Source organism: Phaethon aethereus (assembly GCF_964289735.1).
Source record: "Phaethon aethereus genome assembly, chromosome: 7".
Classification (NCBI taxonomy): domain Eukaryota; kingdom Metazoa; phylum Chordata; class Aves; order Phaethontiformes; family Phaethontidae; genus Phaethon; species Phaethon aethereus.
Window position 1 is genome coordinate 36,083,808 of NC_138583.1, and position 16,760 is coordinate 36,100,567.

The following is a 16,760-nucleotide window of genomic DNA, read 5'->3' on the forward strand; positions in this document are numbered from 1 at the left end:
GTGTTGCTTCTTTGGCTGCTTACTTCAGAGGAAGTTTTTACTTTTCAACCAACGGGAAATGGCATAGCCTAAATTAAAATAAATAGCTAGTCCTATCTAGCCTCCATTTGTGAAAAGCCTACCCCTTTACCTCATTCTATTCACAAAAGAATTATAAATTCTGTTTGAAAGCATAAACTCTTCATTAATCTGTCTAGCTAGAACTAAAATTTAGTTGTAAAATATGGGCAGTTGTTTTGACCTGATAGGTATCCCTTCTAATCACCGCTACTCTTTGACTTCCCCGATTTTGCTGTTCACTGAACACTTAGACAACCTCCAAGATAATGAATTCCTACAAACTAAGACAGAAGTCACACTCGGAGCTATTAATTATTTATAATAATTTACAGGGACTAGAAATAACTTTATTTTCTGTACTTACAAGTCAAACAGGCCTGCTGAAAAGCAATTACAAACTCAACATGCGGGTTCTTTTGCATTTGCTGAAATGTGTTGACACAGGAAACAAGTAAGCTCCCCATTTATTTCCAATTAAAACAAGGCATAGTATTTTTTAGCACTGGTCACAGCTCTGCATTTTCTTACCACCATCTTATGCTCACTTATCAACAGACGACAGAACAAGGCAACCTTACTTTCAGGATTAACTTTCACAAATTAACTACACAAAAGCTCTTATAAAATATTTTTTGCTAAATTAAATCTCTCTAAATGCAATAATTCTCAATGACAACATCTTATTAAATAAAATTAAAATAGTGGTGAGTTTTCAGCTCCACTAAAGTCAATGGCAAAACGTACAGAACTTCATCCCCAGACTCTATTCCACTTCTAAAAAAGGGATAGAGTTATCAGTCCTGAAAAATACTGCACCAATTTCCTTCTAAAATAACACTAAAAGAAGTGAGTCAGATCTCGGCATACTACATCAGATGAACTAAATTTTTGAGTTAATCTCAATTTTGACTCTCTATTTATTTATTTATTTGAGTTCAGTAAGAGTCAGAAGCCCAGCGTGCCATGGTGCTGCGGTTCCAATGGAGGTCAGAAAGTGAAAGCACCATTTCAGAATTCACAGGAAAGGGTCATTTACGTTTAGTGGTCACACTAACAACAACTTCAAGCTGTACTCCATTTTCAATTTTATACTTATCTCACTTTTCTTTAACTGCAGTCCTTAAAAGCTCCCCAAGAGAAACAGAGCATCAGATAAAAGTCTAATACATATCTAGAAGGCATGTCAGTAACAAACAGAGGGCACAAAAAGACGGAGCTCTTCAAGAACTCTGAGCGCTGATGATTAAGTTTGCTCCCCTGCAATTTAACAGAAACTTTAACTTCTCCAGGAGCACAGCGAGGTCATCATTAAATAGTTTTGATAATCTTTAAGATTTTGAAAGTAGTAATGGAATTCCTCTGTGCCTGTTAACTGATTTTATATCATACAAAAAGGTTTTCTCATTTATTTTGGTTTTAAGCCATATGGGCATCACCACTTTTCAACACATTGCGAAGGCAGAAAATGTTATGCTATTTGATATTTCACTGAGTGGCAAGACTATTTTCTCCACAGAAAGAAACTCTTTGTAATAACGTTCATAACTAATAGTATTTAGTGGTTCTCCCAGGGCAATAGGTTTCGATAAGACCTGGATCGAGTAGATTGTACAGTGTAACAGTATACAAAAACTTCTCGGTACAAAGCAACAGATAAACACACACCAGATATAATGCTGACAGAAATAATCGATTTTTTTGCAGACTGGGAGTAGATCAATATGATACATCCCAATTAACAAAGCATAAAATTACTTTTTTAAATTACTGTTGAAGCTGTACTCAATAACAATACCATTAAATGATCAAACAAATACGGTAAAAAATGTTAAATCTGCAATGCATTTGAATCCCAAAATTACTATGTCTGTTCCACATAAAAATCAATGATTAATAATATTGGACAAGTGTTTAAAATTAAATCAAGCCCATGAATGATAGGAGATTTAACCCTCAGAGGGTAAAACTGAATTTGGTTTCTTTCCGGGGAAAAACACCTACATGTATGTTCTAACAGGAAACTTCAAGTTGATTCAAGGTAAATACTAGCTCCTATTATCCAAGGAGATAAGAAACACAAATGCATTGGTATTTTTATGACGTTGTAATACACTACTGAATTATACAACAGTGTTATTTCCCAAAATTCCTGTAGCTTGTATGACTTGGTAGGGACACAGACTACCAGTGACAACATTCATATATCAGATAATAAAGTGCTTTGATAAAGCATCACAACTTCTTGTGTTTCCAACAGAAGTATTTACTAAATGTTATTAAAGTTGTTAACCTGTGAGCTGCTGCACCATGAACAAAACAGTCAGTAAAAACGTGGGAATACGATATTTAAATCTTCCGATACAATTCTGCAGAAAAAAACTGCAACAAAACCCAGCAGTGGTACCTCATGTCTTTTTTAGCATAGTTCCAAAATGTGCACTGAAGACCTATAGGATAAACCTCCCAAGCTCTATTTCACATTAGTGATGTGCATCAAAATATCCACTCTTTTTAGACAAAGGATAAGGCTTATACCAAAAAACCACTGTGCCACTTGGCTGCATATCTTTGGTATATTTATAGTGCAACTATTCCGTTTCACCTCTAAAGGGGAAAGTTTTCCAAAGCACTGCATCCCCTGCCACTGAGAAGCTACTAAGAACTCCTACGTTCACTAGGACTTCAGACACTAACCTACCACTTTAAACAAATGAAGAATGTGCACTGAAAAGAATTTCTTCCTGTTTTTAAATATACTATTGAAATACAATTAACCCATGCCAGATTTCACGTTAGAAAGTAACAGCGCATTTCAATTCTCTTGCAAGAGTTTAGGAGCGTACAAATGCAAGCATAAATTTCATGGCAATTTTCAACAACAGATATCCAAGGTACTAGTTTGAAAACATTTGTAATTTAATTGTTCTTAATCTAGACTTAGTAAACCTTTGTCTCCTCAAAAAAAGACACCTGTTTTTCATTTTGCTTAAAATTATTCAAAATGCACGGCTAGAACTACTCAATTAAAATATATTGCAAGCATGTTTTTTTCTAAAATTACGTTGCTAAAGCCTTGCTGTATTCTAAGTTTTATTGGAGTTGGCCTTTAAACACAGTACCATGTATTCACACAAGCCTAGATATATACCTGCATTTCATACTGCTATTTGAGTAGGCATACCAACGCACAACTACATTACACATCATCCGGTGGCAGTGCAATAAAATGTAGCGCCATCTAAATGCCATTTAATGATTTTTCAGCTTCTGAACAACAACATTCTTTCTGAACAGGTCTGTCCAACCAAACTTGCGTATTGCTGAACACTGGCTTCATCGCTCGGCCCCTTCCTTCTTTTCTTATACACACTGTAAGGCATGACGGTTCTCTTGTGAAGTACTCTCACTCTGCCCAGTTCCTTGATACAACCTTCATCAACTGCAAAAAGAATCAGAGAACACAAAAATTAGTTACGTATATAGTCCATACCATCTTAATTTATGCAACTAACTTCAATATGCATAATGAAAACTATGTGAAGTAATAAAACTAATCCGCAAATGAAAGCAGAGCTGATCTACAGATCTGTCGTCTTGAATCACGGTAGAAAACAAAACCTAGCTTGCAAAGTAATGACATTTGTGGTGTGTGAAAAAATAGATCATGCAGCACACATTTCTAATGGTGATATATAGCATTTCTGAAAATATCTCTACTGCTATATTTTAAAATTCACGTTCATTTAACGCGCTCGCTGGAGCCCAGTGCCCCAAGTGAAACCCTATCTGGGAAATACCTTCAAACACACCCGACCAGAAGAGACCTCCCGTTATTGCCATATTGCACCCAATTACCACACCGCTTGCAAAATCCACCGGCAGAGAGCACTCCCTTTCCCCAGCTGTGAAATGTGTATTAAAACCAGCAAGAAGCCTCCACACTGTTTGCCTTAGGTAAGGATCAGGCAATGAACCACCTTCCCAGGTGAAGCTCTCTGGCCCTCCAGCCCCCATCTTTTTTCCTCATTTATACTAGTTTCTGAGTTTCTCTAGTAGAATGAAGGTAAACACATGCCCTTACTTCAAGTCTGATCTGCAAGTCCTACAGACGGACCGAGTTAGCAGTGCAAGCACTAGCTTGGCAAGCATGACATAATTCCTCAGGCTTTCAGAAATACACGCGCCATAGTTGAATCTTATTAACCTCACCTACAGACCCCTTGTGACTTAATTTAATCAGAATCATACTCATAAAAGCATCGCTCAGCAAGGTAAAACTTACTTATTTTTATGAATCCAATTGATGCTACTACTGCTTAACAATAACGTTGTATAGCTGCTGTGTGTCAAAAAAATTGGCTCTACAGTGCTGGAAAACTCTTTAAAGAAAGCGAGAGAACATGCCACACACCTGAGGCCATTGCAGGATAAATTAATGAAATTATTACAAAATATCGGTAAAAGAAATCTTGGGACTTTTCTGAACTTCAGGTTTAATAAGCCACCAATGTAAGAGACACCTTAAACACAGAATCTGAAATATGAGTTTGAGAATAGAACCATATAAATTCAAATAGTAACAGGGAAGAGATGTTTACTAGGATGTCAGCATTTGGGGACATAAAACTATGCAAAGACTTGATCTTTTTTCAGCATCAGGACATTTTTCTGACTGAAGAGACAGCACAGGTAAGTATAATTGCTTAGCTTATGTAGTGCATCAATCTGCCCCGAATTAAAATATTATATATGTTCATGTTCTTGCTTCAATTGGGTTAGAAAATTTAAGGCTCCTTGAACAGGATCTGAATGGTATCCACGCTACACCGTTCCCCGCTTACAACACCCGCAGTGAAGCCTTCTGCTGATCATGAGTTGACTCAAAATCAAACCAGCTGCTGTGGAAAGCCAGATAATTCAAATAGCTGCTTCATGGGCTAAAAGAGGTTTTATTTATAAGAGAATAAACAGAGGCAGAACTTTCTCAGCAAGTTTCCCAAGTGGCAATAGATCCTAAGGGTAGAGGGTATGACACCAGCTCTGGGATGCAAATTGGTCACCAAGTCCCATCTTACTTTTTGTTTTTACATTACCTGCTCACTAGACTTGCCACAGGTAAGCTATAAACAACTTGTCTGGAAGAATCTGAAGAAATTATAAGACAAATCTCTATTGAAATGTAGCCCTGACTATGGAAAAGCTTAATACACCCTTTTGGGACTTCGTTATGCTTTAATAAAGACAAAGGAGGTCACAAAATGCTTTTCTTTGCAAGACATTCCTAAAAACCTGCCCCTATTCATCCACAGAAATGGCTTATAAACATTCTTCTGCTGATTGCCCGAATTTAGCACGTGAAACTTAACGAAGCCTGCTTTACAAAGTGTAGAATGACTTCATTACTTTTATCTATGTTTTGATTTCTAACATGAAAGCACAATGTATTTCTTAAGACTTAACTAGGAAAATGTGGTTTGAAGAAGAAAATCTGAGTAGCACTTGCTAAGATTGCATTCTCCACTAACTATTGTTGGCAATTGCTTTACATAAACAGCCAAGTCAAAACACTTTATGGCCTTCTCTGCCTCTTTGAAATCCGTTAGGTTTTTGATGTGTGGCCAACACCTTTCTGATATCCCATTAGGTTGTTTTTAGTACCAGCCCTACTGCCTCTTCTATTACATCCTCCTCCTTTCTCAAAGTTCACCATGGAAAAATTTGCAAGTTTAGCTTCTGGAGGTGACGCAAGCGTAAAGTTATTTTAACTTCTTACGTTGGAAAGTTTATATTTACTGCACCTCTAGGCTGACTGTAAGTTTGTGTCCTGAAGTGGATTTATGCCAAGCCTAGCCTTCATACTCTCATGTCAAAAGCTCTTTCAAAGCTGTTAACTACTCACTGTTGATACTTACTGCTTTCAAATAATACTGAAGCCTGATACTCTGGATGAGCTCATCTTTTGGCTTGTAGTGTTCCTGGCCGCAGATTCAATTTCTTACAGTAACTAAAGCTACTGTACCTTCAGTTTCACTACAGCCTTACCGGCTCAGCTGAACTCTGTTCCTGTTGCTCAGCATTTATACCCTTACTCCACTTTTACTCATTACATCAAGCACAGTCGTTGCATTACCCTTCTTGCAATCAGGCCCTCGCTAGCTCTAGCTCTGCGGCTATATGAAATGGTTATTGTGATGAGGGTTCTAGCAAATTTGTTAAGCACTGCAGCCAAGCATTTTCTAGGGAGAAGTAAGGCTTGCCAGACCACGCTGTAGACCAGTCCTTTCTTGGACTATGGCACAGGTTTATAACTCAGCCTTCAGGGAGGAGAAGGCTCTCCCGGAGCAATCAAGAAAATACCCATACCTTGAGGGAAAAAAAAAAAAAAAGTAATGTGAATACTTCAGACGTGTTTTAAGCTTAACACAGTGCATAAACGACATATATAAAGACTTGGTAATGCGTTTATCATCAGGAAAAGTTTAAAGCCAGTTGTGTTTGGTCTTACAAATCTATGTTCGATTGACTATATTTATGCTTGTTTTACACATTAAGGTTGATTCTAGATTCTTCAAATAAGGTTTGAAAGGCAGAAAAATAATAGTCCAAATGTCTACAAAGTGAACACTACAAAGTGTTTTAGTGAACATTTTTCCATTGACTCCCCTCAAAATAAAAAACTTCAATGATAAAAATAACCTTCTGAAAAAGTACTTTAAATATATATAATTTAAACTCCATCTGAAAAAGAAACCTTTTACTGAAATGTTAAGCATCAGTAAAATAATCTCAGGTACATAGTTAAGGTTTTAGAGAAGGCGAATAGGAACTTGTGTCACCATAATAACAATTTATAAGTGAAAATTCAGCCACCTTTCAATTGCTACTGCTCTGGAGGCAATGCCATATGAAGTCAGGAAAGAACTCCCTTTACTCATGATTTAAACCTAAGCAGAATATATTTAAGAGAATTTAATGGAAAATAAAAGCAGACTGGGCTCCGGCATTGTTTAAATAAGAAATTACTCTCCCAAAAAGAAAAATTAAATATCTGCTCCTGCTGAGTAGCACCTAAGATTTGCTTTATATTTAAAAAGATGCCAACTGAATTTAACAGGCCTTCTCTGCGTGACTGATGCTGGCATACAGGAGCATATGAGGTCATATGCTATATTAAATAAAATTACTTGTTGAAAATAAGACAAGCATCTCTATCAATAAGTATTATTTCCATGCTTTATTAAAGAAATTTCAGTTAGTGACTTCCATTTCTGGAAGGACCCAGACTGATCTGGCAGTGGAACAATATGTTAGGGCACCTTTAATCATTACTGTAATTACTGATGCAGTATTGTTACCACTAAAAAGCTAATAAGCTTATTTTTTCCTCCTCACATTTTCTCACTTTGTACCGCCTAAGTCTCCCACTAACCCCTGCTTTGTCTCACAAGTAGTTGGTGCATTAATTTATATAACCCTCAAAAAGATAAAACCATGGGTTTGAAGACAAAATTTCCTTTGCAAGTGCATAATTGTTGGATGCCTCATCAAGTTATAATTTATAGCCAGTTAATTTTCTAAGGCTTACGTCTTTAGCCATCACCCCAGTCCAGCCCTGTATGACCAAGACCAGACCTTGTACACCACGGTTTCAAAGACTGTGCCATGTAGCTCTTAAGAGTTCTTAAGTTGCTTCTTAAGAATACTGGAGGAAACCATCCTCCTGTCAGTCCACATTTTGTTCATCCGAGCAAGTATCACTGGGTCTTGGAACACATTTTTGTTTTGTTTTGTTTTTTACAATTTATCTAGATCTGTGCATTCTCTCCTGACACCCTTCGGAACACTTCACCTTTATCACTTGAAATGACTGGATATGGTGGAAGTAGTTCTATTAACAAAGTGTTATAAATAAGCAATAGTACTAGAAGGAGGTATAGTACTGCTAATGTCCATTTGAATTCTTGGAACTTTGCCTTTGTGAAGATTATCTTCTCATGGAGCTGTTGATTAATTGTAGTCTACAGAGGAGATGCTGTCACTTGACATATAAAACATACAAGGTTTTATCCCTTGATTCAGCTACATCTATCAATATAGTCTGGGTGGCAGATACATAAAAACCCCTAAACTTCAGAAAAATCAATTCTGTAGATTGAAAGTACCTGTCATTTTAGGAAACTGAGCAACAGCGGATGCCACCTCTGTCTTTACAGAAATACCATCCTGTAAGTCTCATAGCTAAAAATAGAGCTAAATTCTTGTTGAATAAATTAACTGTCGCTTCTTTCTCTTCTCCCCTATAGTCCTAGACCGGCAAATTATTTCTATAGCATCCATCTATTGAAATTTGAATATAGGAGAGATTTCATATATGATTCAACCTTGCCACCATGATCTCATAAAAAATTGCAAATAGATGTTAAAATCCTTTGTTCCCTGCCCCATACTGCTATTAAATGCAATTCCTACATAGAGGATTTATTTTCTGAAAAAAACCCAAAGCATATTTAGATACATTGCTAAGTACCAGTGAAAAAACAAATTAAGAAGAAGTGCTTTGAAGACCTTCCACACAATTTTTTGTCTCGGCAGATGTCAGGCAGGTATCGGTTCGATTTCGTGGCCCAGCTACACACACGCACCTTCGTCAAAAGCACAGGTAACACTGCTGAGCGACACGGAGTAATAAGCTAAAAGTAACAGCACTGGTCTTCAAAGGCAGCCTCAGCCAGAGTCAGCCCCAGAAATACTTTTATACTCAAGGGACTAGGAGGAATGTGAAGCGCAGGAAGTCTGACATACTCCTGTACAGTTCATTTTTTATTTCTTTGCACAACGCAAACCAAGTTCCCTCCAAAACTGCAAGCTCCCTCCCGAAACCAAAACCTGGGTTTCAAACGCTGACGTGCATGCCTGCTGAAATACCAACACAAAATAAGGAGGAATTATTTTACCATTTTTATTCACAGCAAAAGCAAAACGGGCATCAGTGCGCATTTGCATAGAAATTCAGTTTCATGTTCTGAATTCTTTTTTTACAGCGTAGGAATCAATTAGCATTTTTATAAAATTACTTTGGGAAGCCGATATCCAAATATTTTTTTTCTCTGCATGCATTAATCTTTATTATTACTACCTAACATAAGATGAAGTGAAAAACAGCTACATCTGGTCAGAAAGCCGGGTAAGCACGTGCAAAGCCACACAGCTGAGACTCGGAGAGCGAGCTCTGCAACAGCCTGCTGCAACCCTGTGCAGGCTTGCAGCCAGCACTGCATTGAAAGAAGTGTGATGGTTCAAAGGTTTTTGTAGCAAACTATTACTAAACCAGCTTTTTGGTGGTGGCTGATTTGGGTCAAGCTGGTTTTGATCAATACTGATTTGGAAAGACCGCCTGCAGCGGCAGTGTCCTGTACTGCTCTTCTTCACAGCCATGCGTGATGGGTGCCCAGTCAATGGTCCTCTTCCCTCAACCCCTTTAATATACTCCTCACAAACATGACATGTTTAAATTTGTCAGGGGTATAATCTACAGATGCTAGCTTGCTAACTTTTTTTTTTTAAAGGATGTTTTTCCATTTACAGGAAAGTAAATGAAGACATGATTAAAAATAAGTGACAAATTTATTGACTTATTTTTTAAATAGGAATAAGGACAAATGCCAATTAATAAAAAACCACATTAGTCACAGGAAAATATTTCTTACATTTTCTATAGAGAAGGGATTCAGAATTAGCAAAAAACCTTACTGAGGTCTGGTATCTCTAATTCAAAAAAGAAATGTGGCACTTCTGCTAAACTGTGAAAAGATTCTGTTTCTGATCATAAGTTTCAGTTTCCTGAAATGCTACTTAAACCCCCTGGAACAAAGAAAATATTTGGCCATCTTCACTTTGTGCTCCTGCATCCATGCTACACAAACAACCTGGGGTTTTTTTTCTCCATAGCAGGATGAGACAGTGGAAGAAAGAAAGGAAACAGGCAAAGAACCAGTCCTAATTCAAAGTATTTAAAACTGTGCCATTAACTATAACCTGTGACTCACTTTGAAAGCAAGTCTTTGAAGGAAACTCCCGCGTAAATAACTCACATTATAAATTAGTTTCCATTTTGCTTAAAAATGGAATCTCAGAAAAACTGTTTTTACCTCTAAGCATTAAATCCACAGGGGAAAAAAAAGTACAAAGCTTAACACTTGACAACTGCTGTATTTTCAGACTGAGAGTCCAAAGGGTATGCTTGGGGTTTGGTTTCAAGTTGTTTTCGGTTTTTAATTTTCAATTTTTAAGCAGTAAGGACTTGCATCGTTTTTAAAGATGAACGCAGAGTTCACATTTTCCAAATCAAACTAAAATAAGAGGTTTAAAATTCAATTTTTCACGATACCTGAGCTTTCAAACTAGGTGTAAAAATGATCAAAAGAAGCACCCATCCCTTGCTGGTTACACTACGGCAATGTTAATATATTTGAGAAACACTACAGCCTTGTCGAATTTCTTTTAAAGAAAAGCTACATCTGGTTTACATGACCTTGTCACAGTTAATGATCAATGATTTTAAAACAAAGAAATTTTAAAAGGAAGAAATAAATTAACTTTTCAAATTTTATGACTGAAATATAGGAGATATTAAATACTGGAAATAGAAATGTTTCCATCTCAGTCAGAAGTCTAATGTATCTGACCTTTGAATTTAAGCTCTTTTCTCACTCAATTTAAAGCATTATTTCTTTTCCTTCACCAGCAAAGCATAGGAAGTCATCCTCAAAAACAAAACACACAATACACACCGACAAGATAAGCAATACCCATTAACAGTAATAGTTATATAAAAAAGTGAGTTGAAATGTGTTTTTTCTCATGTTGTTTCATTCATATTAGACTCATACATTAAGAAATATTACAGGTCAGTATGCCCTGGGGTATAAAAATACTAACTTGAACCAAAAAAAGAGTACAGTTAAAATGAAGTATAAACAACAACAACCAAAAAAAATCAATGAAAAGAATTCTTAATTAAAACCAGAAAGCACAAGTCACAAAGGAAGTACAGTAAAACGCTCAGGATATTCTCAGCCAGCTCTTTGCAGTTACTCTAACAAGAGAAAAATAGGAACTTTTGAAATCATTGTTCAAAAAGAGAACGTTTCTAAGGAGAAAAACGCATCTTCTCAAAATATTATCAATGATCCTAAAAACATGAAGACAGAAGAATTACAGTTTTACAAGTATAACTATTAGGAAACCTTAGAACGGGTAAAGGCAGGAAGTTGCAACAAGGGTAAATCCTAAAGACATCTTAGGAGCAAAACTTCAGGGCTTCGTGCCTGAAATCATACCACTGGTTTATGCTTTGCAATTCAATCCGGAGAAGCAAGCGGACTAACCATTTGCCAAACGCATTCAAAACCCGCTAACCCTGCTGTGCCACGCGGAAACAATAACTCGTTGTGTTTTGACTCTTATTATTCTAGTAGTAAACATGAAGAGGGGCCAATGGAAAACATCTCCTGTGAATACAGCGATTCGTTGCAGTTCTCGTTTCCAGCTGTAATTCACAGCAACCTGCAAAGGCTTCCGGCTTACCTGCAAATACGATCCTTTGACTACATGCCTAACGCTAAAATTCAAATATGGCCCACTGTTTTGGACACATTTGAAAGAGATACACATAAAGCAATAAATATAAATTTCCCGGTTTATTTATGAGGAGCTCTCATACAACACAATAATTCTAACCTACCTCAATTTATTATCCTGAAATACGGTGACTGAGAAAGGGCTACCAAAGAGCTAGATTTAAATGATACTGATATTTCTCCAAGGATTTGCTTTTCAGGGATGCACTATATAAAAAAACAACAACTAGTAGTACCTGGGGAAATATTAGTTAAAGGAGACTGAACAACTTCCTATCTGAAAACAGTATCCAGTGCCTCCAAAGTCAAGACACTAAGAAAAAAAAAAAAAAAAAAAAAAATCTAGCAGATGGCAAGTTGACAAAAATAACTATTTCACTTTTAGATGCTCTTCCAGAAGACAAAATGAACTAATCAATTCTTTTGAAGTTGTATCTCTGACACCATTCTCAATTACTTCAGGTACAAGAAATGAGAATGTGAATTGACAATGAAAAATACTAATTACGTACCCAGGAGGCTTTTGGTTTTGGGTGAGTTTTGGGTTGTGGCTTTTTTTTTTTTCCCCCCTTGTACTAAAACCCCTTTGTTGGTCATCTAGTCAACTTTCAATTATGCCTTCAGTTTAAATGCACCACGCATACAAGGACCAGACCGGCAGCAGGTACAGCTCGGTTTCGGGTGCGAGATCGTAGCCCCACACGCGGCCCGGCAGCCTCCCTCCCCGAGCTCGGCTCCGCAGACCGCGCAAGGTCGTTTGGCAGATCCAAACTAGCCAAGTCAAAGTTTCACAAACTCATTCATGCCCCGAGCCGTTTTTGCGGGACTCTGCGTGCATTTCTAACGCCTGATTCTGATCTCACTGGGTTCTGGAGAAGATTTATTTGCTCTGAGTCAGCACTGATGAGCCCGACCAAGGTTTATCCTGCATCAGATGCATCTCCCCCATGCTTCTCAGAACCTTTGTTAGTGGGTTTTTCTGTTCCTCAAAGTGTTCAAGTTATTCAGAACAACACAGGAACGTTTAGTATTTTGAGCTGCTCATCTCTCTTTAGAGACAGAAGGGAAAACCATGGCCAAAACCCAATGGGCACTGGGAAAGAGCACATGAAAGCAGCTCTCTAATTCACTTGCTAACAGGGAATTAAAAGTGCACACATATCTTTCCAGAGTTTAGCAAGGTGCCCATCATCTCAAGAACACCATCAAAAGTGACTCAGTTACTGTCGGGAGAGACACATTCAAACGTGTCATTAAACCTGTGAAGCAAAGGTTGCGAGTACTAAATTAGGGATGCATCTTAAACAGAAAAAGATGGAAAAAGGTGGAAAGCAACTGCCACACAAACACTTGCTATTAGGGATGAATGAAGTATTTAATTCATTTCACATGAAAAACATGAAAAATATGTTTCTTAAACACAGAATTACTAACTCCAGTAGAACTTTACAACTAGTAACTACATTGACATCTTAAACAGGACAGCTTATTCCATCTATTCCCTGAACATATTTTGCATAAGAAAAAACAGAAACACTACATAAACTGCATTTACCCAAGAAGCCACATACTCAACTCCACTAAACTCAGTAATTTTCTAAGTACAAAGTGACATTAATGAGTCTAAGTTCTGTAGCATGAACAGTGCCTAGGACGATGTACCGACCTTCATGCCTGTGTGACAGTAAATCATGACTGTCCTTCCCAGTATCTGAATTTCTGCAACTTCCACTGATTGCAAAGCTGACATTTATGACATGTAAAAGTGTTTCAGACTTTATTTTTCAGGCCAAATTAATTTTACAAGGGCTAACAATGGAGGAATAGCATTACTTCCTCATTTTATATATTTAGATATATTTGCACTGAACAAACAAATTAAGAAAACACACTTTGTAACTTTAGTGGGCCATTGGCACCCTCTGGATTATAACCTTGCTTCCAAGGAATTAAAAACACATTTTTGTGGCTGAGATAGAAATCTTAATTAAAGGGAATTTTAGCAATTCTGGATGTTTTTTTAAAATTGTATTTTTATATTTCCCTATACTTATTTTCATCACTTTTACACAAGAATAAAAAATCTTGGCAGCTTTGTTTCTTTTTCTGAAGCAAAATCTTCCCATGGGACTGAGCCCAAGCCAGCTGATAGTGAAGGGGTACTAGCAAGGACCTCAGACATTCACAAGAAGGCATCCTAGATGACGATTTCATTTTCAACCAGACTGCCAGAGGCTTTGAATCACAGGTTTTAATGATACTGCAAGCAGGCAGCAAAATGCAGTACTGAGCCCCAAGCTTGCGATGACAGTAAAACCAGTGGAATAAAAGACAGTACAAATGACAAAAGTTAGAGGATTATGCTTTAAGAGCTACAGCTCCAAAAATGGGACGGAAACAGGAAAAAATCTGAAAAAGAGTTAAATACTATTTATTAAAATACTTGAACTGTATAGAAGTGAAAATGGCAGAAAGCAGTATGAAGATCTTTCAAAAAGAAGAGCAAAGCAAAGTCATCGTTAAGACTTGATATATGAGGCAAAAAAAAAAACGAATACAAGAGTCAAGCTGAGAATTACAAATACAAGCATTTCCATGAAATAGGCAAAATTGAAGCAATTGGCAGTAGCTTATCAGCTAAATAAATCAGTTTACAGCAATCAATTTACTGGCTAAATTAATTAAAACATGGAATCAATTATGTTGCATGTTACAAGTCAGGATGATGTCACCAGAGCAGAGAGTAAACATGTTCTGAGGCACCGAGGATCGTTACAAAAGGTCTGACCCTGGAAAAAGCTTGCCGTGGTGGCTGGTGGCGTGTGGCTGAGCCGGGACTCAGCACATGCCTGTGGTGTCGCTTCCACAGCTGCTCGGTATCTGTGCCTAACTACAGCTTTTAACTTTTATCACATTTTGAAACTAATCCCATATGCTAGTTATCCTCAGCAGGAAATACATCTGCATGATAGCTCTACTTATCCCACATTATTTAATTTTTGGATTTCTCTTCTTGTGTTTCTAACACCTTCCGAGTATGGAAAATGATTCCCACAAGATTTGGCAGTCCTTGCCCTTCCCCGCATTCCCCTGAATCTTCACCAACTAATGAATTCACTGCTGGTCCAGTCACAAAAAAAGCAGAATTATTCTGCTAGAGACTCAGATGTCACAACATTCAAATGGTGGAGTACCTTGAGCACACAACCATCTAAGATGCATCTCTTCAGCGTGAGGAGAAGCATGCCAAGATATTTTTATTTCTCAAGTACAGTCCTCAAAAAATTACGTAATCTCAAAAAACATCTGTTTGTTACACAACCTCTATGACGGTCATTTTGGATTCAAACACATTTTGGGGAATTTTGCAGTCCAAGCCAAATGTTTCTGAACGACACTAGGAGTCAGACGACAGTGCTTCTTGAGGGGCTTTGGTTTACTCTGCTACATGTATGTCAGAAGCACATATATTTAGAATATCAATAAATACCAACTTTTAAGTTACAAATATTTAGCAAAGGTTGAGATTTGCTAGAACAACGCAAAATGGAATTCATATTGTAACCATGCTTCGAATGACATTTTAAAGACCTTTCTGTCTTTGCGATTGATTATTTCGGGAGACTCCATTTCAGAGCTGATGGTTCAGTGTAATTTCTAACCCACAAGCCAATTTATGCGGTGCCGGTTGTTTAGGCCCTCAAATTAAGTTAATAACATCACCTTTTTACTACAGAAGCACTAGAATCTTTGAGCATATTTTTGCAGAAGAGGCAAAACCTCCCTGCCAGTCATTTCAATTTACTCCAGACATACTAAAAAGCGAGGGAAAAATTTGCCTGGCTACACCTTATTGGCACTGCCTTCATTGTTGAAGTATCTTGTATGCCTAAGGATCACACTGGCTTTAAAAGTATGCATTCTGATGAGTCCACGTGTTTATAAACTTAATCAGAAACAGATACGAACTTGTAAGATGTGTCTCTTCTAGAGGAGCTGCTAGAAATATTTGATATGTCTTTTTCTTGGTTACAGAATTCCAATTTATTACCTATAGCTCTGATAAGATAGTGGAAAGTTAGTTTTTTAGAAGAATTTAGTTCATGATCTATCACAATTTATTTAAAGGGGGGTTTTTTCTCTCTTTTTTTTTCCTAACTCTCCAAAATACACAACGCCGTATCTTAAAAACATTATAAACAGCAGTTATTTTAGAGCAGAACAGCAATTTCTCCCTAATCAGATGATTGCACAGTTCTAAACAATTTGTTTAATGCTTTCCATCTGTGACAGTTCTGCGACTACATTTTCATTTTCTCAAGAACTTCAGTGCATTTATCCTTATTACTAATCTGCATCACACTACCCTGATAAACGCTAACGCATACTGTCTTTTGCATCAATCCATCTGACTAGATTCAAAGACGCAACACTACACGTATACACCACTTTGCCAGGGATCTAAGCTACCAGACGTGACCAAACGGCAACCCCAGTTCACTTTGTGGATACAAATATGTGACCATGGGTTTTCCGTTAACAGAGGGAGAAGGGATAATACCAGTATGATGCTACCATACTATACTTTTCAAATATATCTTAAAATTAAACCACCTCTGTACGTGATGAGAAAAAAAGAAAAAATAATCAACAAAATACTTGCGTTCATATACACAACAAATGTAAAACATGTTTGAAATACGCCTTTTTTATTAGCAAAGAATAGTATCTAAATTGTACATAAAATTAAATGTTTTGAAAAACACAGTACTAGAGATCAAGGTTATTGAAACCGTTGTGACAGATTATTCTTCTAGTGAAAGCTCTATGCACACAAATGTATTTTAAAAATAAATACAGTTTTGTATAACTGCTCAAGCCTGCAGATTTCTGGGTAAGAACTATAAGTTTTATTTACTAGAACTAATAACACCCAGTTTCTTGCAAGAAGCATTAAGATGCATAATCACATCACTAATAAGAGGATTCAGAAGTTACTAAATACTGGGAATGTTGTTCGCCTTTTACTACTCTCACTTACTATGTGCAGCAGATTAACAA

At 37.0% G+C, this 16,760-nt stretch overlaps 1 protein-coding gene across 1 annotated transcript in view; it reads right to left on the bottom strand.

Moving 5' to 3' along the window:
• Window positions 1-3,320: 3,320 nt before the first annotated feature.
• Window positions 3,321-16,760, bottom strand: part of ATE1 (arginyltransferase 1) — a gene marked incomplete at its 3' end in the record, with an annotated part of 83,872 nt that continues 70,432 nt past the window's right edge. The window contains exon 13 of the mRNA XM_082002170.1: window positions 3,321-3,499. Within this exon, the coding sequence (XP_081858296.1) occupies window positions 3,321-3,499 (179 nt within the window). The remainder of the gene's footprint in view (window positions 3,500-16,760) is intronic.